The 23,957-nt window shown below is 40.4% G+C and overlaps 1 protein-coding gene across 1 annotated transcript; it reads left to right on the top strand.

The window, feature by feature from the left end:
- Window positions 1-824: 824 nt before the first annotated feature.
- On the top strand, window positions 825-18,462 carry LOC133383647 (sulfotransferase 6B1-like). The gene is made up of 7 exons (XM_061624726.1): window positions 825-1,272; window positions 4,738-4,856; window positions 6,599-6,688; window positions 7,992-8,118; window positions 15,105-15,199; window positions 16,175-16,331; window positions 17,804-18,462. The coding sequence occupies exons 1-7, from the start codon at window positions 1,071-1,073 to the stop codon at window positions 17,932-17,934; spliced, it is 921 nt and encodes a 306-aa protein (XP_061480710.1). The 5' UTR covers window positions 825-1,070; the 3' UTR covers window positions 17,935-18,462.
- The last annotated feature ends 5,495 nt before the right edge of the window (window positions 18,463-23,957 follow it).

Raw genomic sequence — 23,957 nt, 5'->3', positions numbered from 1 at the left:
TGGAAAAAATATACAAATAGAAATATGCAAGAAAAATTAACTTACTAATTTACTAGTGCATAAGGCTTACTGTACACAGTGGGACTCACTTCCAAGTAAACATGCACATGATTGAGCTGTAAAAGATTTATCATTATTTATTATATTTATTAGTTGCCTTTTTCCAAAAAGGTGAACTCAAAGTGACTTAAAAAAACATTAAAAACAAAAGTAAAAAGAGCCTCAAAATATCTGATTTTACTGCATGTCAACATGTTTGAAACACTTTCAAGTTCTAGAACAAATGAAAAATGCCCAGATTTTTAAACCTTTTAAAGTTCATGTTACCTAGTTTTCCAAAGAATCCTAAAATAGGGAAGGCTCTAGAGGGTTTATTCTATGCTTTTTTTCTGCTGCACAAGTAGCCAGCACACTGCCCACCCCTGAACTAGTCAAGTAATTAGTCCAATAATATACTATTAATATAAAATTATGAAAATGTTAAATGAACCATTATTTATTTTCATTTTCTATTTCTTTTAATCTTTTCTCATACATTTCTTTTTAAAGAAACTACCTAGCTGTTTATTAAATCCCATATGCCCAACTGCACAAAAACTTACTTCAACTGCACACATTTTTGACAATGAGCAAAATGTGTCTAGCTGCACATTATAATAAACCTTGATGCTCTACTATATTACTACCATTCTTGAAAGAGAAAGGAGCTCTTTAATCTTACTGTATGGTTTCAACCTGTTTTTCTACCCCTGCAAGGGCCTCTAGCTAGTGATGCAATCTTTTCCCCAGATGATCCCACCCCCCCAGAAAGGTTCCCGCCCAGCCACTAAAAGATTAAGTAATTCTTAATTCCTGAAGCCGTAAATTCAGTTTAAGTTTACAAGTTAAAGGCATATATGACACTTTAGCGTGAGAACTCTTGTGATTCAGAATTGCTTCCTATTTTGCAATATCCTTTTATTGGGCAAGAACGTAGCCTGCAAGACTCTCACCTCTCATCTGGTCACGCAAAGCTGAATGTGCCTTTTAAAAGAGAAGGCAACGAGACGGAGGCAGCCAGCAAGCATAACATGGCCCAGAAAAAGAGCAGTTTCGTGGAACTCATAGATAATTTTTTTGCTGCCAATCAAGAGAATGAGAATGAAGAGCTGCTGTTTACTTTCCGAGGAGTGTTATATCCTAATCGCCTTTGTAGTGCCAAGACCTTTGAAGCACTGGAAACCATGGAAGCTAGGAAGGATGATATACTGATAGTGGCTTATCCAAAATGTGGTGAGTATCTAATTTTTATGAAATGGAAATGGACTGCCTTCAAGTCGATCCTTACTTATGGCTACCCTATGAATAGGGATTTCATGGTAAATGGTATTCAGAGGGGGTTTACCATTGCCTCCCTCTGAGGCTAGTCCTCCTCAGCTGGCTAGGGCCTGCTCAACTTGCCCCAGCTGCACAAGCCAGCCCCTTCCTTGTCCGCAACTGCCAGCTGGGGAGTGACTGGGCTCCTTGGGACTGTGCAGCTTGCCCACGCTGCATAGGTGGCAGGGCATGTAACCCCTAAGCCACTCACTGTGGAGGTGATCTTTAGCTGGCCCTTGACACCCAGGAGACACGAGCAGGGATTTGAACTCACAGACTCTGGACTCCCAGCCAGGCTGTCCTCCCCACTGTGCTATAATTAAAATTGAAAGGGAAAGGATTTGGTTATCCATTGCTGAACATATGTTCAGCTAGAAGAAAAAAGCAGGTCGCATTCTGATGGAAACAAATGGAAATAGGAGGTGTGTAGCATTGCCATATTGCCTGGTTAGTCAGGTTTTACCTGGATTCTAGCCATGCTACCCAGTGCCCACTTAGGCCATTAGGTGGGCCAGATTCCCAGCTTTCATTTTTTTTAAAAAAAGCAAGTCTCTAGCGGCCATTTTGGATCCAGAGATACAAGGCAAAATGTGGAGGCAGTTTTCTGCCCATTTTGTGAGAAATTACCCTATTCCCACCTTCCATTGTTCTTAGCCAATGAAGGATACCACAGCTGTCCTGAGAAAATCAATAATTTTAGTCTGCCTGCTGCATATGCAGAATCTAGCAGTTTAGAAAACTGCATGCTTACTTAATCTACACATGCAGCTCTGCCACAGACTTTCTGGTTGAGTCAGCAAGGAGAAGCAGGTGTCATCTCAATTGCCTCTGTGTCTCAGGGTATGTGTCTTAAGTGGTGACTGTAATGGGAATGTCTGCCTGCCATCATGGAGGATGGAAGAAAGGGGTTTCAATCCACCAAACGCTCCCTCCTCTGAACATACACAAGATATAAAAGCAAACTTATTTTAATTGATGCTTTGCTGGCTTTTTGTTTTATGCTGGATTTTTATACTGCTGCATTGACTTGTTTTATGTTTGTTTCTGTTTTGTGTTTTGTTATGTTTTTATATTGATTGTGTATTTGTATTGCTTTTACTGTGTTTGTAAGCTGCCCTGAGCTGTTTTTAACAGTGGAAAGGCAGGATATAAATCCTCTCGATAAATAAATTTCATAGTGTTGGAACTAGAGTCCAGGCATTTAAGGCTGAAAATGCAAGTTTGTTTAAAGAAAAGATTCCTCACATCCTCCCCCAGTTTTTGGTGGCAATTACTAGGCACAAAAACAAAATGACTAGACCATGCAACAATTAATATGCTTAATTTGCATAATTAGCAAATAATTTACATAATATGCAAATCAATCTGCTTGGATTTGTGCAACTGGGATATGGCAACCCTAGGGGTGTGACAATAAATGGCACCCAGCGAAACATCATAAAGAATATGAAAAATCCCACCCACACAATGTTCTTCCGTGCATCCACAATCGGGTAACATGCCATTTTATATTGAGTTTTCTTCCCTTACTGGATCAACCATGCATCAGGTGAAGTAGGCTTTATTCTAATTCAGAAGCTCTTTAGCAGGCCCTTTCTTGCAAAGTTCAGGAAAAAACAGTCAAATTACAAATCAGTCACATATTCTTGAGCAAAAAGGCTTAACTCTCCTCTTCAAGTATTAACTTTGGGGATGTGTAGGAAAGTCCTGAACACCTTAACAAGCTGAAAATGACTACTTGGGAAAGAATATTCTTGTTTCATACTGATTTGGGTGAAATGGCAAACTATGGTTTTCCTCTTCAGAGACGGGGATTAGGACACATGAGGGTGAAGAAAGAGCACAGAATCTCAAGATTCCTCCCTGCTTATCTACAAAATGCCAAACGATGGTTTTGTGGGATGTGTGAACCACTGCACAATGAGCAGAAATTCCAAATTCAATTTCCTGTGGAGCCATCTGGCAGGCAGATTTGGAAACATCTGACTTTCGGTCAGACTCAGGCCAGTCAACTCCAGAGATCACAGAATTATATCAGAATCATATCAATTCAAATATAATTTGGATATATAGGAAAAGGAAATAAATTCAGATCCATAGTCCTACCTAAAGGGTTGCAGCCCAGTGACACATTTAGCACCTAAGTGAGAACTAGCCTTTCTGTACTATAAAATATTGGGTTGTAGCCAGCTAAGTTCTACTCAGAGTTGACCCATTGTAATTAATGAACCTAAGTTAGTCATGTCTACTAATTTCAGTGGGTCTACGCCGTAGGACTAGCATTAGATACAATCCATTGAAACCATTTTAGTGGCATTACATAAATCTGTGAGTATTGGATACCTTACGTTTAGCAGGATATTACAAATTTGGAAGCTATTGGGATAACCTTATTATTATTTCAGTTAAAACAATATAAAATAGAGATAAAAACACTTATCTCAGGTGTCAAGACCAGGGTAAAGAATGGTGTCTTCAATATAAGACAAAAACTACATAAGGAAGATTGCAGGCACATCTCTGTGAGGTGGGAATTCCATAGCTTAGGGGCTGTTACAGAGAATGCCCTCTCTCAGGCTGCCACCCTCCGAATTTATGAGGGCAGTGGAACTACCAAGCTTTTGCTGCTGATCTTAACATCCAACGGAGTCTATAGGGAAGGAAGTGGTCTTTCAACTGTTCGGGACCTAAGTATAGTAATAATTCAGTTAACAAATCCTCCAGGAATGAAGCTTCTTTTAAGGTAGGCTTTTTAAAAGATGAAACTGACTAGATTTGCTTTGCTAAGGATAAATGTTCAAGCCTGTGCCTTTGCTTTAACCTGAAACTGAGCAGTCTCTGTCTTTGCTTTGCCATCAATAAACTGATAAGCCTGTGCCCTTGATTTGCTAGGGTGAAACTGATAAGCCTGTGTGTTTGCTTTGCATTCAAGAGATCTCTTGCTTTCTTCCAGGGCTGGGGAGGGAAGGATCCAATACATTCAGAGGAGGAAAAGGAGGGGAGTGGGAAGGGGGGGAGTGACTGGGTGCCAGGTAGGCATCCTTTAAAGCCCCTGTTGAAACTGCCCCTACCATCTATGAGCAGATGTAGGAACCTATCCCCATTCTTTCCATGTTCCTACCTCTGGTACCAAAGTTTCTGTAAAGAAGTAATGTCCAGGAAAGCATCTACTTTGTTAACTGAGATATTACTGTAATTTACTTGCTGGTAGATACTAAATACTGAGAGCAAAATGGTGACAGAGTTAATGCAAAGTGCTAAGACAATTAGGCCTGTTAAGATCACTTAAGTTCTCTGTCTTAAATGAACAGAACTGTGCTCTTGATTATGCAGCTTATGCTTCTGGAATCCATATGTGTCTCATTTGCCTTTATGTTGCAGGTACTAACTGGGCACTCAAAATTGTAAATGACATGATAGCCGCAGTTCCAAGTTCCAAGGATTTACCACCTCCAGAAAACTTCCAAATGCTGGAATTTGGACCCCCCACAAAAGTTCAGGTTTGCATGATTTCCAAGTTTATCTAGCAAATTATCGGTGTTTAAATGTGTTACTTTTACAGTGTACCACAGAGAAGGCAAACACTTTTCAGCTGTTATATGTGATTGTGTAACTTTCATACAGTTAGATTCCTTGAATATTGAAGCCAATTCTGTTGTCAAATAAACACAGAAAATATATTATGGACCCTTAAGATGCAAGAAAATATAATTTGCCCTTCAGTACTAAGCACTTTACTTGGAAGCACCATTGATTTCAATAGAATATACTTCCATGTAGCTGCCCCAGTCCAGAGCCAGATGTGTGTTCTAATGTGTGTTCTAATTTGTGCCTTGGACAGTGGGAAAGAATGCTTAGGTGGAGTTGCCTCTCAACTGAAGAGAATGGAGCAATGCTTACAGACACACGCTGTGTGGGCATTGGAATCTTACCACTGTCACCAAAAGAAAAAAATGAATTGCAGTAAATGGGTTTAGGTTAGATTAGGAGGTTGGCAACTGTATTAATGAGAGGGAAGCCAGGAGAAGCACCACTGTTCCTGTTACTAATGTTATGTTCCATGGAAGACATGGTATTAGTCAATGTCATTCCTAAAGAAAGAAGTGAAACATTGCTATTAATAAGCATACTGGTATGCCTCTGAACACTAGTTGATGGGAATTACAACTGGGGAGCAGGCTGCTGCACTGAGGTCTTGCTTGTGGACTTCCCATATGCTTCTGATTGGCCAGTGTGAAAAGAGGATACTGGGTTAAATGGACCTTTGTTCTGATCCAGCAGGGCTCTTCTGATGTTCTGATGAGTATTGGACTAGGAGCAAAGAGATCCAGGTCATACCCCACTTAGCTCTCTAGGTGACCTTGAACCAGTCACTATCTCTTAACCTGATTGACCTCACAGGATTGTTGTGATATTAAAAGGGGGAGGGAGAACCACCTAATGCCATCTTGAGCTCCTTGCAGGAAATAATTATGTACTTAATAGAGGTATTTCAAGAACAGTGAATTATTAGTATGTACTTTCTGCATTTCATTTTTTTCTGACCTCACTTTTTATAGCCTCCCCCAACTGTGTATATATGTGCCTACAACTTGGTATAACACTTCATGCATCTGATGAAATGGGTCGTTGGAGTCCACAAAATTCCATGTTTTAGCCTTTAAAGTGCCACCAAACTCATTGTTATTTTTGCTATAAAAAGCTAACACAGCTATTACTCTGAAAATCCTAGCTGGTGAAAATCCTAGTGGTTAAGGTGCTGGGCTACAGCCTGGGAGACCAGGATTCGAATCCGCACACAGCCATGAAGCTCACTGGGGACCTTGGGCCAGTCACTGCCTCTCAGCCTCAGAGGGAGGCAATGGTAAACCCCCTCTGAATACTGCTTACCATGAAAACTCTATTCATAGGGTTGCCATAAGTTGGAATCGATTTGAAGACAGTCCATTTTTTCCCCATTATTCCTGTACATCTATGAATGAAGAAATTTTTTAAAATAATTTTATTAGTCTTTGTGAAAAATATAAATATTTGAATAAATATACAATATGGATTGTTTAGACTGGTCAATCACTTGATTAATTGATTAAAAGCCCTTTAATGACTAAGGCTGCAATACACATTTACATGGGAGTAAGTCTCATCGAACCCAATGGAGCTTACTTCTGAGTAGACATATATTGGATTGTAGCATAAAGGCATTAAAGGTTAGATTAACACGCCTTTCTAATTGTCATTCTAGGACATGAAAAACCAGCCTTCTCCTCGTGTTTATTGTACTCATCTCCATTATGATAACATTCCCAAATCTTTTATTGAGAATAAGGTGAAGGTCAGTGTCTAGTTTCATTACTACTATTATAGTCTAATAGCATTGCATGATGGCATTTAAGTACAATACTGAATTCTTAATTTGTGTGTCTTAACCAAGCTGCTACAGTGATCTTACTGCCCCCTCACCTTCAGCTCTAGCCACTGTGCACTACAGGGCTGCAGATTGGTGATGACTCTGCTGCTCCAAAAAGCCTCACTGGTGGGGGAGAAAGCTTTGGATTGCAGTCTAAGGGCACATTCCAACTCATATGTATGTTGGGCTGAGGGAAGTTGGATATGGTGGGGTCCTGGCTCAGCCTGGCCCAGCCCTGGCAGAGCTGGGGCCCTTTTGGGGGTCTACCAGGGAAGCCCAGCTCAGCAGGTGCTGGCAGAAGCTGATGTAAGGCCTGGAAAAGGGGCATTCCAGGGGCATGTTGGAGGAGGGGCCAAGGGGGGGATGTATGCAACATCCAACTCCTGTTCGGAGCACTCTTGCGAGTCACAATTCAGGCCAAAGTTGCACTGAGAAAAAGGTCAGTCTAAGAAATTAATTACAATGGAAGTCTATGGGAAGCACTTACTCCCTGGCAGGGGTGTTCTTGAGAGCCAGCTTTTACTTTCTGGTCCTGTGCGCAGCTGCTGGCTGAGGCTGTGTTCAGCTGGCCTGGAGGCTCCCAAATGGCAATTGCATGCCACAAACCTTCCCACCAGCTCCTCCTCTGCTGGCACCCCTTCCGCTGGCTTCCCATGAGTTGGATTGGTCTGCCCATTAGTAGTAACTAACCTCATTGATTTCAATGGGACTTATGTAAAACTATGTGATCTAAACCACTGTATTCTCAATGTAACTGGAAGGTGCTCCTTTCTCTGTAATCTGTGTGAGGTAAGCCCCTCCCCAGAACCATTTCCTAGATAGGGGGGGGGCAGCATAGTTTTGTCACATGAGCCAAACCACAGCATATAGTAGAGAACCTCCCTGGCCTCTCTTTTCTTTCAGAATAGGTATTCAGTCTTACCTGGGACCCAAACAGGGTAATCCCTTAGATCCCAAATATGAAGCAAACTCTATTCCTCTCATCTCTCCATGATGAAATGTTATTGGAACAGACATTTACTCCACTAAACTTCTCCTCACCCCACCGTTTTAGCTGGGATGGGCAGGAATGGAAAATATTTTAAGGCACGAGCAGGTTAGACATTTTCAACATTCCAGTTTTAGTTTGCACGGAGACATTACTTTCAGTATTTAAAAGTTCACATCACTGGATATCAATAGTTGCTTTAAACAACAAAATCTAATATATCCTTTTTGTTTTTAATAGATGCTGGTAATATTACGAAATCCCAAAGATGCTGCTGTATCCTATTACCATTTTTATAACAAAAACCCTGTCCTTCCAAATGCCAGCTCCTGGGATGATTTTTTTCAAAAGTTCATGAGTGGTGAAGGTATATTATTTTAGAAGCTTTGACCTTCTATATTTCAATGGTCTAGAACTCCCAAATTCTACCTAGCATGAAATCTCCCCAAAAGTGTTTTAGGGCACAATCCAACTTGATTTTGCGCCAGGCTGGTGAGAGGTTGGATGAAGCAGACTCCTAGTTGAGCTGGCAGGCTCCCGGAGCCTCCAGGCTCTGCCAACAGAAGCCCCTGTCCTGGCTGAGCTGCAGCCGTGCCAGGAGCATGCCAACGCCGCTGGGGGTCCACCAGGGTTGGCCAGCCCAGTGGACAGAGAGCAAGTGGAAGCTGGTGGTAGCCCCCAAAATGGGGCATTATGGGGGTATGGCTGGGGGCGAGCCATGGAGGGGATGTATGTGACATCCATGTCCTCCTCAGAGTGCTCTCCCAGATCCCGCTCCACACGAGATTTCCACTGGCAAGAACGCTGGTGGGGAAAAATAATTATGGTGGTCTACGAGGAGTACTGAGTCACCAGTAGACCTATTTGTGGGAGCTGGCTGTCCCACACATGGCTCCCAACAGAGCATCCATTCAGCTGGGCCGGCGGCTCCTGAGTGGCAAGTTGATGCTATGGAGCTTCCCGTTGGCTCCCCTCCTGCCAGCTACCCATCAGTTGGATTGCACTGTTACTCTGACTTACATCATTAGGAGACAATAAGATGACAGGAATAACTGGAATCTCACACTGAGAAATTGCCCTCCCGAAAAGGAGGGAGTCAAGTAATTTGAAAAAGTTTTATCATGTTGAATACAAACAGGTGTCCATTATTTATATATGATGGTTTCCATGTTTCTTAGCTGAGATTAGTCAATCCTGAACATACTTCTGCAGAGCTTTGCTCAAGACATCAGGATGGCTACACTAAGTACCGCCTTATATCCTATGTAGGGATGGGCGAGAAATTTGATTCAGTTTGTATTTCAAGCTGAATATGTCAAATTCACGCTTTCTGAAACAATTACTGTTGTTGTTATATGCCTTCAGGTGGATTACAACTTATGGCGACCCTATGAATCAGCGACCTCCAATAGCATCTGTTATAAACCATATGAGAACCGAAACACAGCCATCCTTTGCAATTCACACTTACTTGAATTGTGCAATGCAGTTCGCCAGCCAATGTTTATAAAAATGCATCTGTCAGGTGAAAGTGTGCATAAAAATGAATATATTACTGAAAATAACATACAAAAATGCATTATATGATGAGAAATTGCTTGCTAAAATGTGTACATGAGTCAAAACTGCCTGCAAAAATGTGTTTACCAGGAGAAATTCACACTAAAATGCTGGAGAATTTTTTTAAATTCACCAGTTGATGTGGAAATGTGGAGAACAGAATTTAAGACTAGAAAAATGAAAACCTGGAAAGAACCAAAACTGACAGATCTTTCCATCCCTAACTATGTTTTAAGATCTGAATAAACAGCAATTCTAAATAGTCATAACCATGTCTGTTTTCTCACACTGTTGATTTCAAGACACTGAAACTGATACATGCCCATTGGTCTCAACAATAGGGACAACTGTAAAAACAAACAAGAACAACAATTCAGCAAGCAAGGCTCTGGCTGTACTCTCTGCTCTCTTCTGTATGTACATGTTAGTCCAGGATGTTTTAGACCAATTATTATCAGAAGACAAAGTATTATGTACATTGCTATGAAAGGCAACAGTTAAAAAAACCTCTGAAGATAAGCCAAACATGGTAAAAGACACTTCCCCCCTTCTTTCTGTTCCCTCAATGGTCAAGGCACCTACACCAGGGATGCAGCTTAGTGGTAAAGCACCTGTTTTGCATGCAGTAAGCTCCCGGTTCAGTCCCCAGCATCTCCAAGTAGAGATGGGAAAGACCTGAGTCTGAAACCCTGGAGAGCCAGTCAGGGTAGACACATCTGGGCAAGATGGGCCAATGATCTGACTCAGTTGCCCACTTGGGGATGGGGGAGTTCAGGGTGTGACCTGCCGGTTGGATCTAGATTACTGTGTGCCTGTGTCATTATAAAATTAAGGTATGCATATATAACCCCCTTCCGAATAAAGTCAAAATTAAATATCATACAAAGTTTGAGTATGGGCTCCTCCTGAGAGGAAGGGTGGGATATAAATAAATAAATGAAGGAACAAATAAGTAAATAAAACTAATCCTAAGAGATTAACAATAATCTATTTTTATAAGTACATATAGTTACTTCCTGTTAATGTATTAACCATACATAATGTACAAATTCATGTTACTGAAGTAGCTAACTAACCCAAATTCACTTAATATTAATGAAAAAATAGAATAAAGGCAAATGTTATCCTTACATTTATCATTCCAGAATATGGCAAATACTGTCCATTTTTCAATAAATCTATTCTCTGACATAATCTGATTTCCCTTGCATAAAAGTAACAGATTAGTTTAGTCATCATAGCGATGTCACACATTCTTTTTCTTAAAACAGTCCCTGATAAGGACAGGAGTAATACTCCCCCCCCCAGTAAAAAGCGATAGACTGTTTTTTTTGTAGAAGTAAGTAAATTAGTTCTACAAAAAAAAAAAAGTCTATCGCTTTTTTTTGTAGAAGTAAGTAAATTAGTCCTCTTCGGATACGCACCTTAACGTGGTGAGGGGGTTTGAGTGTGTTGAAGAAGCTGAGAGCAATGCCGTCAGGAGTCTAGACCAAGAGGCTAGACTCCTAGCAGGAGCACCCAAGGCGGAATGGTCAAAGCTGAAACACCAGACTAAGATGCATCCAAACTCAGAGGAAGGCAATGGTAAACCACCTCTGAATATCTCTTACCATGAAAACCCTATGAACAGAGTATCCAAAATGCAACACGAGATAGTGCTGGAAGATGAGACCCCCCCCAGGTCAGAAGGCACTCACCGAGCTACTGGGGAAGAACAAAGGACAAGTACGAGTAGCGCTGTGACTAATGACACAGCTGGGTCAAAGCCGAAAGGAAGCCCAGAGGCTGATGCGCACAGATGCGAAAGGAGAGTCCAGAGTTGTACGACACACACAATAGGAACATGGAATGTGAGAAGCATGAACCAGGGAAAGTTAGAAATTGTCAAGCAAGAAATGGAACGCATCAACGTTACTTGGTGTGAGCGAACTAAAATGGACTGGAATGGGACATTTTCAATCAGGCAACTACAAAATATTTAATGCAGGAAATGAGAAATTAAGAAGAAATGGGGTTGCTTTAATAGTGAGAAGTGATGTAGCAAGAGCAATTAGGAGCTACAACGCAAGGTCTGAGCGAGTGATATCAATGAGATTAAATGGGAAACCTATCAACCATCATCCAAGTCTATGCTCCAACGGCAAATGCAGAAGAAGAGAAATTGGAGAGATTTTATGCAGAAGTACAGGAAGAAATTGATCACACACCAAAACAAGATATGATGATAATCTTGGGGGATTGGAATGCAAAAGTAGGGAACAGAGAAGAATTAGGAATTGTGGGGAAATGGGGCCTAGGAGACAGAAACGAAGCAGGAGAAAGACTTATTGAATTCTGTGAAGCCAATAATTTGTTTCTTGCGAACACATTTTTTGAACAACCGAAAAGACGACTATACAAGTGGACATCACCAAATGGTCAATATAGGAATCAAATTGATTATATAATTGGTAGCAGAAGGTGGAGAAGTTCCATACTTTCTGCAAAAACCAGGAGCAGACTGCGGTACAGATCATGAACTGGTCGTATCGAAAATCAGAGTAAAGCTAAAGAAGACCAACAAAGCAATCATAATGCCAAAATACAATTTAAATAACATCCCAGAAGCATATAAAGATCAAATAAGGAACCGGTTTGAGGCTTTAAACTTAGTTGACAGAGAACCAGAAGAACTATGGAATGAAGTCAGAGACGTTATCAGAGAAGAATGCAAAAAGACAATACCTCTAGTTAAAAAGAGAGAAAGACTCCAGTGGATGACTGAAGAAACTCTTCAAATGGTTAAAGAGAGAAGGAAAGCAAAAGCAAAAGGAGACAGAAACACAGTCAGAACCCTAAATGCAACAATACAGCGACTAGTACAGGGACAAAGAGAACTATTACAATAGTTACTGTACAGAAACAGGACAACAAAAGGGGAAGAACAAGAGCCCTATTCCAAAAGATTAGAGAAATGAAAGGGAAATTTAAACCACAAGTAGGGATGTTGAATAATCAACAGGGGAACACACTGACTGACCGAGGTGAAATAAAAGGAAGATGGAAGCAATACACTGAAGACCTCTATAAAAGAGATGCCAGGATAACAGATTCATTCACGAAGGAACCATATGATGAAGAATCAGAAATTTTAGAATGTGAGGTGAAAGCTGCTCTTAAAATACTTGGAAGAAACAAATCACCAGGAATAGACGGCATACCAATAGAGTTGCTACAAGCTACTGAGACTGAATCAGTCCAAATTTTGACTAAAATCTGTCAGGAAATATGGAAAACTAAACAATGGCCCACAGACTGGAAGCGTTCCATATATATCCCACTTCCAAAGAAAAGGGATCCTAGGGAATGCAGTAATTATCGAACTATTGCCTTAATATCCCATGCAAGTAAAGTAATGCTCAAGATTCTACAACAAAGGCTCTTGCCATATATGGAGCGAGAAATGCCAGACGTCCAAGCTGGATTTAGAAAGGGAAGAGGTACCAGAGATCATAACGCAAATATACGTTGGATAATGGAACAGAGCAAGGAATTTTAGAAGAAAATCACCCTGTGCTTTATAGATTACAGCAAAGCCTTTGACTGTGTAGATCATGAAAAACTATGGAATACTTTAAAAGAAATGGGGGTGCCACAGCACCTGATTGTCCTGATGCACAACCTATACTCTGCACAAGAGGCTACTGTAAGGACAGAATATGGAAAAACCGATTTATTCCCCATCGGAAAGGGTGTAAGACAGGGGTGTATTTTATCACCCTATTTATTTAATCTATACGCAGAACATATCATAGGAAAGCAGGATTGGACCAAGAAGAAGGAGGTGTGAAAATTGGAGGGAGAAATATCAATAATTTAAGATATGCAGACGATACCATACTACTAGCAGAAACCAGTAATGATTTGAAATGAATGCTGATGAAAGTTAAAGAGGAAAGCACAAAAGCAGGACTACAGCTGAACGTCAAAAAGACTAAAGTAATGACAACAGAAGATTTATGTAACTTTACAGTTGACAATGACGACATTGAACTTGTCAAGGATTATCAATATCTTGGCACAATCATTAACCAAAATGGAGACAATAGTCAAGAAATCAGAAGAAGGCTAGGACTGGGGAGGGCAATTGTGAGAGAACTAGAAAAGGTCCTCAAATGTAAAGATGTATCACTGAACACTAAAGTCAGGATCATTCAGACCATGGTATTTCCGATCTCTATGTATGGATGTGAAAGTTGGACAGTGAAAAAAGCTGATAAGAGAAAAATCAACGCATTTGAAATGTGGTGTTGGAGAAGAGCTTTGCGGATACCATGACTGCAAAAAAGGCAAATAATTGGGTGTTAGAACAAATCAAACCAGAACTATCACTAGAAGCTAAAATGATGAAACTGAGGTTATCATACTTTGGACACATAATGGGAAGACATGGTTCATTAGAAAAGATAATAATGCTGGGAAAAACAGAAGGAAGTAGAAAAAGAGGAAGGCCAAACAAGAGATGGATTGATTCCATAAAGGAAGCCACAGACCTGAACTTACAAGATCTGAACAGGGTGGTTCATGACAGATGCTCTTGGAGGTCACTGATTCATAGGGTTGCCATAAGTCGCAGTCGACTTGGAGGCACATAACAACAAAACGTAAATTAGTAACCATTTCTATATCACTACTTTGTACATAATGGTTAAGTAGGCGGTGGTGAATCTGGCATCCTCTAACAGCCTTTTCCAATCTTTGGGTCTGCAGATGTTGCTGAACTACAATTCCCATCATTCTTGACCATGGGCCACACTGGTTGGGACTGATGGGAGTTGTAGTCCAACAACATCTGGGGACCCAGTTTGGGAAAGACTGCTCTAGAAGCTGTCCAGCTTCCGTCAGCCACAGCCAGCATGGTCAGTGATGTCAGAGACAACGGGAGCAGTACAGTAATTTGGTAATATCTGGCATGCAACTAGTTCCCCACTTCTGTTTTAAATACTTCAATAGCACTCTCAAAGGACCAGCAGGTAATTTAAACCCCATCTCCCCTTTCTTTCTAACAATGTGTTTAGGGGAAATGGTACATATGATATTCTGTTTGAAATTCTGAATGGTCCTCAGGTAGTCAGTTTAGATGGAAATGTACACTGACTAATGCAGGATTGTAAGACTGCTATCACATCCTTTGGAAGAATAGAAAATTTCTGTTTCTTTCTATCCTTAATGCAGCAAATAAGTAGTTAAAGTGGGTGGTATCCAACTAACCTGTTCTGTCAGCTCATGGATCTCTGCTTGCACAACAGAACTTCTCTGCCATCTTCTCCTCTTGTGTTTCCCCCTAAATCTGTTCTGGGGAGCCCCCCAACCCTCTGGAGCTACAGGGCACACGCAGGGAGAAAACAGGTAAGTTCTGTTGTGCAGGCAGAAATCCTTGCGCCGATGGAATGAGTTAATTGGATACTGCCCAGTGTGTTAATTAAAAGGACCATTAAACAGCACAAAATTGGCCAAACAGAAGAGGCTTATGAAATCCATATGCCATTGACAAGATTTCATTCAGATAATGGTGGCTAGCCAGACTTATCACCCATTTGTAGAGCGAATTTAGCCATCCTTTTGCCATCTCTTCATCATGATTTGTGTATAGTTTTTACATGTCATGAAAATGGGTCCTGTGTTGGCCAGTCTTGAGTCAAACTGAATGAACAAATTGTTCAGTTTTTGTTGTATGATATGTAGAGCTTTTCCCATAAACTGAAATAGATGTCACTTTGTAATTTGAAACATACTGTTTATATCTCATTTCAGTTGGTTGGAAATCCTACTTTGACCATGCTCTTGCTTGGGACCGACATATGGATGAAGAAAATATCATGCTCATCACATATGAAGAGCTGAAACAAGTGAGCATTCTTAGAAATTGAAATAATAATGTTACACATTCATAATTATGACAATTGCTATGGGAGATGCTTCCTATCAACAAGGGTCTATAGGAGGGTTTTTCCCTACAAAAATATAGAGCAGGAGGTATTTTAGGCAAGAATGGTGACCTCCCCGACCTGTAAATTCCTCTAACAGCCCCCTCATGCTAGATTTAGGATTTAAAAACTTCCCACCGGCTCTAGTTGGAGGTTTTAAAAGGACAAATTGTGCTGCTGAGAAGTGAGGGGAGTCCCCGTGGGTCACATCCAGCTGCCCTGGCCTACTCTGTGCAAGTTCTTACTTAATTCTAAAAATATATATTTGCATTTTCCAGTTTCAAATAAGAGATACATGACAGATAAACATTTATTTTCTTCTCCTGGCTAATTAGTAGTTTTGACTGTTATAATACTGTCCCCTTTTATCATATTTCATTGGAACAATTAAGGCCACAATAAACCTGCCCATTCTCTGGTCTTCACCAAAGGCCCTGCTCTATGTTCTCCTGTCTACACCAATATACCAATAAGATTAAGTCTTTGGGTGTGATAATTCACAAGCCTACACTTTGTGTGTGTGTGTGTGTGCATTTTCCAGTTAAGTTGGGACTTAGGTTATTTATTTAAAATTATCAGTAATAGTGTTAATCTAAGTTACATAAACAAACAGAAAATTAAATTATGGGGCCTTGCATCTAACCTTTAGATTAGATGTGGATTCATCTTCTTTAACCATCCCATTTATCACCCAACATTCCAAGTTATGTACTTTCTTTCACTCTGTACCTATTTTTTTACATCAGCATTGTTAAAGCACATACCTTTGTAAGTACATTTACTCAGATTTCTAGCCTGCCCAATCCTTGAGTCTCAGGACAGCTTCTAACTAAGAAAATTTCATAAAGTACCAAATATATTTATGAAGTCATAACTAACTTTATTATTATTTTCCAGAATCTTTATGAAGGAGTGAAGCAAATAGCTGACTTTTATGAACTGCCTCTGTCTGATGAGACGCTTAACGCTATTGCAGACAACACTCCTTTCCAAGCAATGAGCAATAAATCCCAAGAAACACATGGTCAATTTGCTCCTATTCTTTTCAGGAAAGGTACTACTGATTTTATGCCTTGAACTTTCGATTTGGATTTTGTTTGTTTCAGTAACATAAGAACCCTTTGGTGGTGGCATTTATAGTAAAAAAACCAAAACCTGATATTTATGTTTTGTCAATGTCTAGGAAATAGTTTTACTCCATTTCTATCTTCTTCACTCTAATTACACATAAAGAACCAAATTTCAAATGCACAGGCAACCCTGAAAAAAATCTCTGTAAGATCTTTCTGGTTCTTTTGCTATAATTAGAACAGGAAAGACTTCTGGTCCTGAAGAGTTTGCACATTTAATGTTTTAAATATACACATAGCCCAAATTAGGTTTTCATAGTTATACCTCTGAATACCTCTTACCATGAAAACCCTATGAATATATCCAAAAGATTCATAGGGTTGCCATAAGCCGTAATTGACTTGAAGGCATATAACAACAAAGTCACATTTACCTGGATGTAAGTCCTTTTGGGACTTATTTCTGAGTAAAAAAGCATAGGATTGAACAATAAATTAGTTGAACTTAACTGTTGAATTCAATGGAGCTTCCTCTCAGGTAAGTGAGGTTTCTCATGTTTGCTTGTTTCTTGATTTGGTGATTTTATATTTCCAAAATATAGACTAGTTTCTTTCACATGCTGCAAAAGAGATATTTGAAGCAGGCAAGATGATTTGAGAGTTTTATATGTTTACAGTATTCAGAAATTACAATTACCTAATATTTTCTGATATAACTATTAGAAGGGTTAGCTGGTGCATTCCAAGGCAGCTAAAACAATATTTTTTAAATCTTGCCTTAAAAACATGTCACTGACCATTGTAAAGGAGAAAATATATAATGAAGTGCGTATTTTTAAAAATTCTACAAAATCTCCTAGGCTTCCATTGGAAAAAAGGCTTATGCTTCTTTTTAATAATAATATAATAAAAATAACAATATAAAGTTAAATCAGATGAAAATATTTGAAAAAGTTTCTAATTGTACACATGTGCATACATATAAACCTCATTTTTTCTGTCATTCCTCCTCCTGGCCTTCACATCTCCACATAGCCCCAATCTGATGCATGTTAGTAAACGCCTTAGTTGGCTTACTCCCAAGAAAGTGTGCACAGGATCGCAGCCTTAAAGCATGTCAATTAGGACAATACACTCCTTTGTTTCAATATTGGTACAGTGGTTAGAGTGTTGGACTGGGACCAGCGTTCAAATCCCCACTCAGCCATGAAGCTTACTGAGTGACCTTGGGCCAGTCACTGCCTCTCAGCCTAACCTACCTTACAGGATTCTTATGAGAATAAAATTGGGAGTGGGAGAACCATGTTGGTACATCATCTTGAACTCCTTGGGGGAAAGGTGGGATATAAATGTAAAATCAATCAATCAAACAGACAAATACATTCCAAAATCTGGTCTGAACCTCTATATAGGAAAGCATAACTAGTGTAATTCATTTTTCATTGTTCCCATACAGGTGTTGTGGGTGACTGGAAGACTTTGTTCACTGAAGCCCAGAGCCAGGAAATGGATGCAAAATTTGAAGAGTGTTTAGCTGGAACTAAACTGGGTGCAAAGCTAAAATATGACAAATACTGTAAATTTTAAATCTTGGATTTGGAAGTCATTGTCTTAAGCCCTTTAGTTAAGAATAAATTTATTTGTTCATAGATGATTATTCAGATGCAAAATACATCATTGATTACACATTTACTACATGCGGCTTATTTCACAGTGGCACATTTTTGGAAGGACCAAGAATATTGGTATAAGCTGGTTTGGAATGAAGCATTGTTAGATAAACTATATAAGCTGGTTTGGAATGAAGCATTGTTAGATAAACTAACACAAAAACTCAGAGTCTCTAGTGGTCAAAGTAAAAGAGATATATGCCATGTCTTTGCTTGCTGCCAGATTTGTCAAATCACAAGAGAAAAAGCCATTGAACTTTCTACAGAGCTGCCACTAGTCCTTTCAGACCACACAGGCAGGCTTCTCCTGGAGTCAGTGAGCCTGTACACAAACCCAAGTATCTATTGCTAAACTATCACCACTACATGGGGGACTTCAGTGCATGAGGGGCTTCAGTATTTGAATGGTGTTCAACTTCACATTAAAAAACTTACATGTAGAAAACTAGCGTGGACACTGGTTGTGGTTACAACGTAGTGAAACAGAAACACTCTGTGCATGCTCAGAGATACTTCTCTATATTTCTCACTTTTGAGCTGAGCTTTAAAACGGAAAACACCTATTGAGTTTCAGCCTCTAATAAACCCTATTTAAAATGAAGCTTTGTTTAATCTAATACAGCCCAGTGTTTTTCTAGAAAGTGGTTTTGACTAGTTTAATAACCAGTTAGCAATGCACCAATTACATAGTCTCTCTTGTATCAAAGAAGCTAACTGCTCCCCTAAAACATCCGGATACTTTCTTACATGACAAAACTTACATTCTCTGTTCAACATCTGTCGATAATGTGATCATCACTGTTCATGTTCCAGGGATACGATTTTGAAGGCACAAGAAAAACAGTGACATTACTGAAATTGATAAGTGGGTCTGGCCAATGTCAGAATAGGAGACCACCTGGGAACTCCAGGTCCACTGCCATGATGAAAGAAAGATAGGATCCAAAATCCATAATGTGGAAGATATTTCGGATTCAAATCTCCCCATGTTCCATGCATTAAAAACATGAATGGTATGAGTAAAAATGATTTATTTTACATACAAGAAACTCGCAGCGTCCCCAGTGGTGCTCACTCACAGAATGGCAGGTCAGTGAAAGAAAAGAAGCAAACAAGGCTGCTCATAGAAGCAAACACACCCCTGCTACCTGGCTCCAAGAACCCTTCTGCTGTCATATTGGTGTGGCCTTCAAGAAAACAACTTTGCCCATGCTTAGCGCATATGGACGATTCTGATAAGGCTTCCATGGCCAAAACCCATGTTCGTCTGTGGCTGTATGTTAATTTCTGATTGGCTAGATTGCCATTACAATAAAAGGAAAGTGGGGATGGAGGACCCAGCCAAGATGCCAGTTCTTAGGAGACTAAAGCCTTGGGAAAATACTATTTTTTCACATGGTTTCTTTGGATTTTGCATTGTGCTTGGTTGAACAGTGTAGAGAGCTGATCAGCTAGAGAAGGGGAGATTGATAGAAATATATCCAGGAGCCTCTCTAAGTTCAAATGGAAGGATGTGAGTGGAAAGAGTGTGGCTTTCAGATTTTGGGAAAACTTAATTTTTTTGCTTGGCAGGGATGTGCTGTAGTAGACATAATGCACCAGCATCCACTGCTGGCTCCTGTAGGGATGCTCAAAACGCTGTTCATAGCAAGATTATGCCATGTGACTCCACCTCTTATCTTAACAAGTCATCATATTCAGAGATCTGGGAGATGTATTATTCACAGGTACCTGCCTTGATTTACATATGTAGGTTCCACATTCACTTCTATGGGCATAAGATAACAGGTTCAGAGGAGGGCAACAAGGATAATCAGGGGACTGGAAACAAAACTTTATGAGGAGAAACTGAAAAAACTGGGCATGTTTAGCCTTGAGAAGACGGAGGGGAGATATGAAAGCACTCTTCAAGTACTTGAAAGGTTACCGCACAGAGGAGGGCAAGGATCTCCTCTCAATCATCCCAGAGTGCAGGACATGGAATAATGGTCTCAAATTGTAGGAAGCCAGATTTTGACAGAATATCAGGAAAAACTTCCTAATTGTTAGAGTAGTATGACAATGGAACCAATTACCTAGTGGACTCTCTAATACTGGAGGCATTCAAGAAGCACCTGGACAGCCACCTATCAGGTATGCTTTAAGTTGAATTCCTGCATAGGCCCCTTATAGGCCCCTTCCAACTATTTTGATTCTCAGAGTGCATCATTTCAGTAGGCAGAATAATATACTTTGGACTAGGGACTTTGCCCCTGCACGCTTTGCATGCCAAACCAACACACACACACGGACTCTCAACCCCCCGCCCCAGGGACACCCAAACACACATATACACACACCCCAGGCATCCTCAAACACATACACAAGGAATCACAAACACACCACACAGGGATAATGTCCCCCACCAATCCCCAGGCAACTCCCCAAAGCTTCCACCCCCTGGCAACTCCCCAAAGGCCCCCAAAGCACTTGCCCCAGCCCCATTTAGGCCACTTACTGGCCTTCTGCCAGGCCAAGCTACTGCTGCTCCCCTACCTCAACTGCTTACCTGCCTCCCATGTTGTTGTTACTGATGCCCACTTGCCTGCCACTGACGCCCGCTCACTCACCCGCCTGCCATCCTTGCTTTCCTCACACCCTCGCCTTGGTTGCCTTCTGTCCTGCTGCTGCGCCCTGCCACGATGTGTGACGGCTTACAAAAATATTATATAAACAGACAGAGTTCAAATTATTTATATAATTAAGTTGTCGGATCCACAATCCCCTTCAATTTTTGCTGGAGTTCTATCAGAGATTATCTGACTTTCTAATTGTTATCTTGTGCTCTGGATGCTCTCTTGCTTTGTTTGTGGTTTTCAAATTTTAAAATTTACTCTCCCCCCAAATATTTGGGGCATGCAGCAATAATCTAGTAAAACCAAAATTTACCAATGCCATTAAAATACAATATTCGAAAATAAATTGAAATCCTCATATCTGCTTAATCCCAGTAATTATAATCCATCTCAAAGTCTCACAATGTTTCTGCAAAATATGCAGGCTCGAACTTCCTCTGAGGAAGGCAAATTATTGAATATATCAGCCACATAAATATCAATTGGTTCAATGCCCGAATTTTCTCTGGATAGATCTATACAAAACTGAAGGTGAATGTGAACATGTCTTTTGTCCAGTAAAAGGTCTATCTAATTGCTATTAATTGTGCTTCATGTTCTGTGATATTTGGATGGAAATGAAGATCCAGACCCTGATTTTAGTTGCTATATTTTCCAAATGTGATGTATTTAATGTTTACTGCTTTGCCTCTGGAGGGCTTTTATGAAATGAATTCCTCATGCAATTCCTAAATATTGGCAATTTTATTGACCTACTGCAGAATGAATGTGGTTATGTTTGCTACAATCTCCTTTGTTCTGTATAGCTGTGGACTTTAGCTAACATCAGTCCTTCTTCAATACTTATTTTGTTGCTACTCACCTGGGAGTAAGTCCCAGTGAACTCAGTGTAAGTTAACACAGAGTAAACATGTTTAGGGTCAAGCTGAAGATGAACTGTAGTACTTGAAAGCTTGCTTCCAAAATAGTCCCAATGCAACTTACAAAATTCAAATGATACAGAAGAAATTAAGGGTGCAATCCAACTGGCATTTACGTTGGGCTGAGGGGAGTTGGATGCGGTGGATCTCCAGCTGAGCTGGCTGGGTCCCGGCTCAGCTGAACTACACCAGTGTCTTAAGTCCCTCAGCCTGACTCAGTTGAGACCAGCACAAGTGGACCCAGTGTAAGCCCCCAAAAGGGGAGATGTCAGGGAAGGGGCCAAGGTGAGGGAACTTAGGCCACATCCAACTTGTGTTTGGAGTGCTCCTCCAGGTCCCAATCCAGGCAAAAGTTATGCTGGAAAAAGATTGGTCTAAGAAAATAATTGCAACAGAAGTCAATGGAGAGGGCTTACTCCCTGGTAGGGGTATTTGGGAGAGCAGGCTTTTACTTTCTAGCCCCTGTGTGCAGTCCCAGCTGAGGCACCGTTCAGCCAACCCAGAGGCTCCTGGATGGCATTTCGATATGGCAGAACTTTATGTTGGCTTCTCTTGCTCCAGCACAATTTACGCCTGCTTCCCCAGAGTTGGATTGCTCTGTAAAACTCAAACAAAACAACAATTTAAACAAACAATAAATATACAACATCAAAAATACATAAAATCAATTTACAATTACTAATCGAGTGATAATATAATTAGCCTGTCACACATCTTTAAATGCCTGAGAGTAGAAGAAGGTCTTAACCTAGCATGATAAAGATGGTAATGCTAGTGTCAAGTGGGCCTAACTGGGCAGAGCATTCCATAATTGGGGGTGGGTGGCACAACCTAAAAGGCCCTCTTGTGTATCTCCACTCTCCAAACCTCTCTCATAGTTCCTTCTGACACAACTACTGGTCAACTTCTAGGTGGAGGCTTTTGCAAACACCAATGTACATTCATGGCACTGTAGAAACAACATTAGCATTAACTTGCTCTTACCGTGTTTTTCATACTTTAACTTAGATCAGATATCCATTTAGATTTTCACAGTACTACAATGCAGCTGTGCCTTTACTTTCTGGAAATACACCCATGCCATACATTGCACTGTGGACCGGTGGTTCCCAGTGGTTCTCAGTGGTTCCCCCCTCCCCATGGGCCACATGAAAATTGCTAAGGGTCTTAGCAGACCACGCAAGGATTTTTCTGCTTATAATAGCAATTGTAATGTACCATTCTAGATGTGGCAGGATTTTTAACTGAATGAATACCAAAGTCTTAATTCTAGTCTCCCTTTAACTTTGCTGCTAATCCTCTCCTCCCCTTTCAAATGCCTCCCTCCCTCCTTCACTTCCAGTCCATCCCACTCATCTTCTGGGCAGACCACCGGATTTTAATAATGACGAAGCAGTCACTGTGCCTGCTGTTCACATCTGCTGCTTCTGCTGTTTTTCACAGACATACTGCAGACCACCTAAATGAAGCTCATGGACAACAGGTGGTCCACAGACCATAGTTTTGGAAGCCCTGCCATTGTTGTTGTTATGTGCCTTCAAGTCGATTATGACTTATGGAGACCCTGTGAATCAGCGACCTCCAATAGCATCTGTCATGAACCACCCTGTTCAGATTTTGTAAGTTCAGGTCTGTGGCTTCCTTTATGGAATCAATCCATCTCTTGTTTGGCCTTCCTCTTTTTCTACTCCCTGCTGTTTTTCCCAGCATTATTGTCTTTATTGTCTTTTTCTAGGGAATCATGTCTTCTCATGTCCAAAGTATGATAACCTCAATTTCATCACCTTAGCTTCTAGTGCTAGTTCTGGTTTAATTTGTTCTAACAACCAATTATTTGTCTTCTTCGCAGTCCATGGTATGCACAAAACTCTCCTCCAACACCACATTTCAAATGAGTTTATTTTTCTCTTATCTGCTTTTTTCACTGTCCAACTTTCGCATCCATACATAGAGATTGGAAATACCATGGTCTGAATGATCCTGACTTTAGTGTTCAGTGATAAATCTTTACATTTGAGGACCTTTTCTAGTTCTCTCATAGCTGCCCTCCCCAGTTCTAGCCTTCTTCTGATTTCTGGACTATTGTCTCCATTTGGGTTAATGACTGTGCCAAGGTATTGATAATCCTTGACAAGTTCAATGTCCTCGTTGTCAACTGTAAAGTTACATAAATCTTCTGTTGTCATCACTTTAGTCTTCTTGACATTCAGCTGTAGTCCTGCTTTTGTGCTTTCCTCTTTAACTTTCATCAGCATTCGTTTCAAATCATTACTAGTTTCTGCTAATAGTATGGTATCGTCTGCATATCTTAAATTATTGATATTTCTCCCTCCAATTTTCACACCTCCTTCATCTTGGTCCAATCCCACTTTCTGTATGACATGTTCTGTGTATAGATTAAACAA

This window comes from Rhineura floridana, chromosome 4 (assembly GCF_030035675.1).
Source record: "Rhineura floridana isolate rRhiFlo1 chromosome 4, rRhiFlo1.hap2, whole genome shotgun sequence".
Classification (NCBI taxonomy): domain Eukaryota; kingdom Metazoa; phylum Chordata; class Lepidosauria; order Squamata; family Rhineuridae; genus Rhineura; species Rhineura floridana.
Note: the sequence above shows the minus strand (reverse complement) of the source record. Positions and strands in the feature narration are given on the sequence as shown.

What these genes read in the sequence shown, in the direction of transcription:
- LOC133383647 (XM_061624726.1), top strand. Translation starts at nt 1,071, where the DNA reads ATGGCCCAGAAAAAGAGCAGTTTCGTGGAACTCATAGATAATTTTTTT. An exon ending in AGTGGCTTATCCAAAATGTG is followed by an intron (nt 1,273 to 4,737) that starts GTGAGTATCTAA and finishes TTTATGTTGCAG; the next exon opens with GTACTAACTGGGCACTCAAA. An exon ending in TTATTGAGAATAAGGTGAAG is followed by an intron (nt 6,689 to 7,991) that starts GTCAGTGTCTAG and finishes TGTTTTTAATAG; the next exon opens with ATGCTGGTAATATTACGAAA.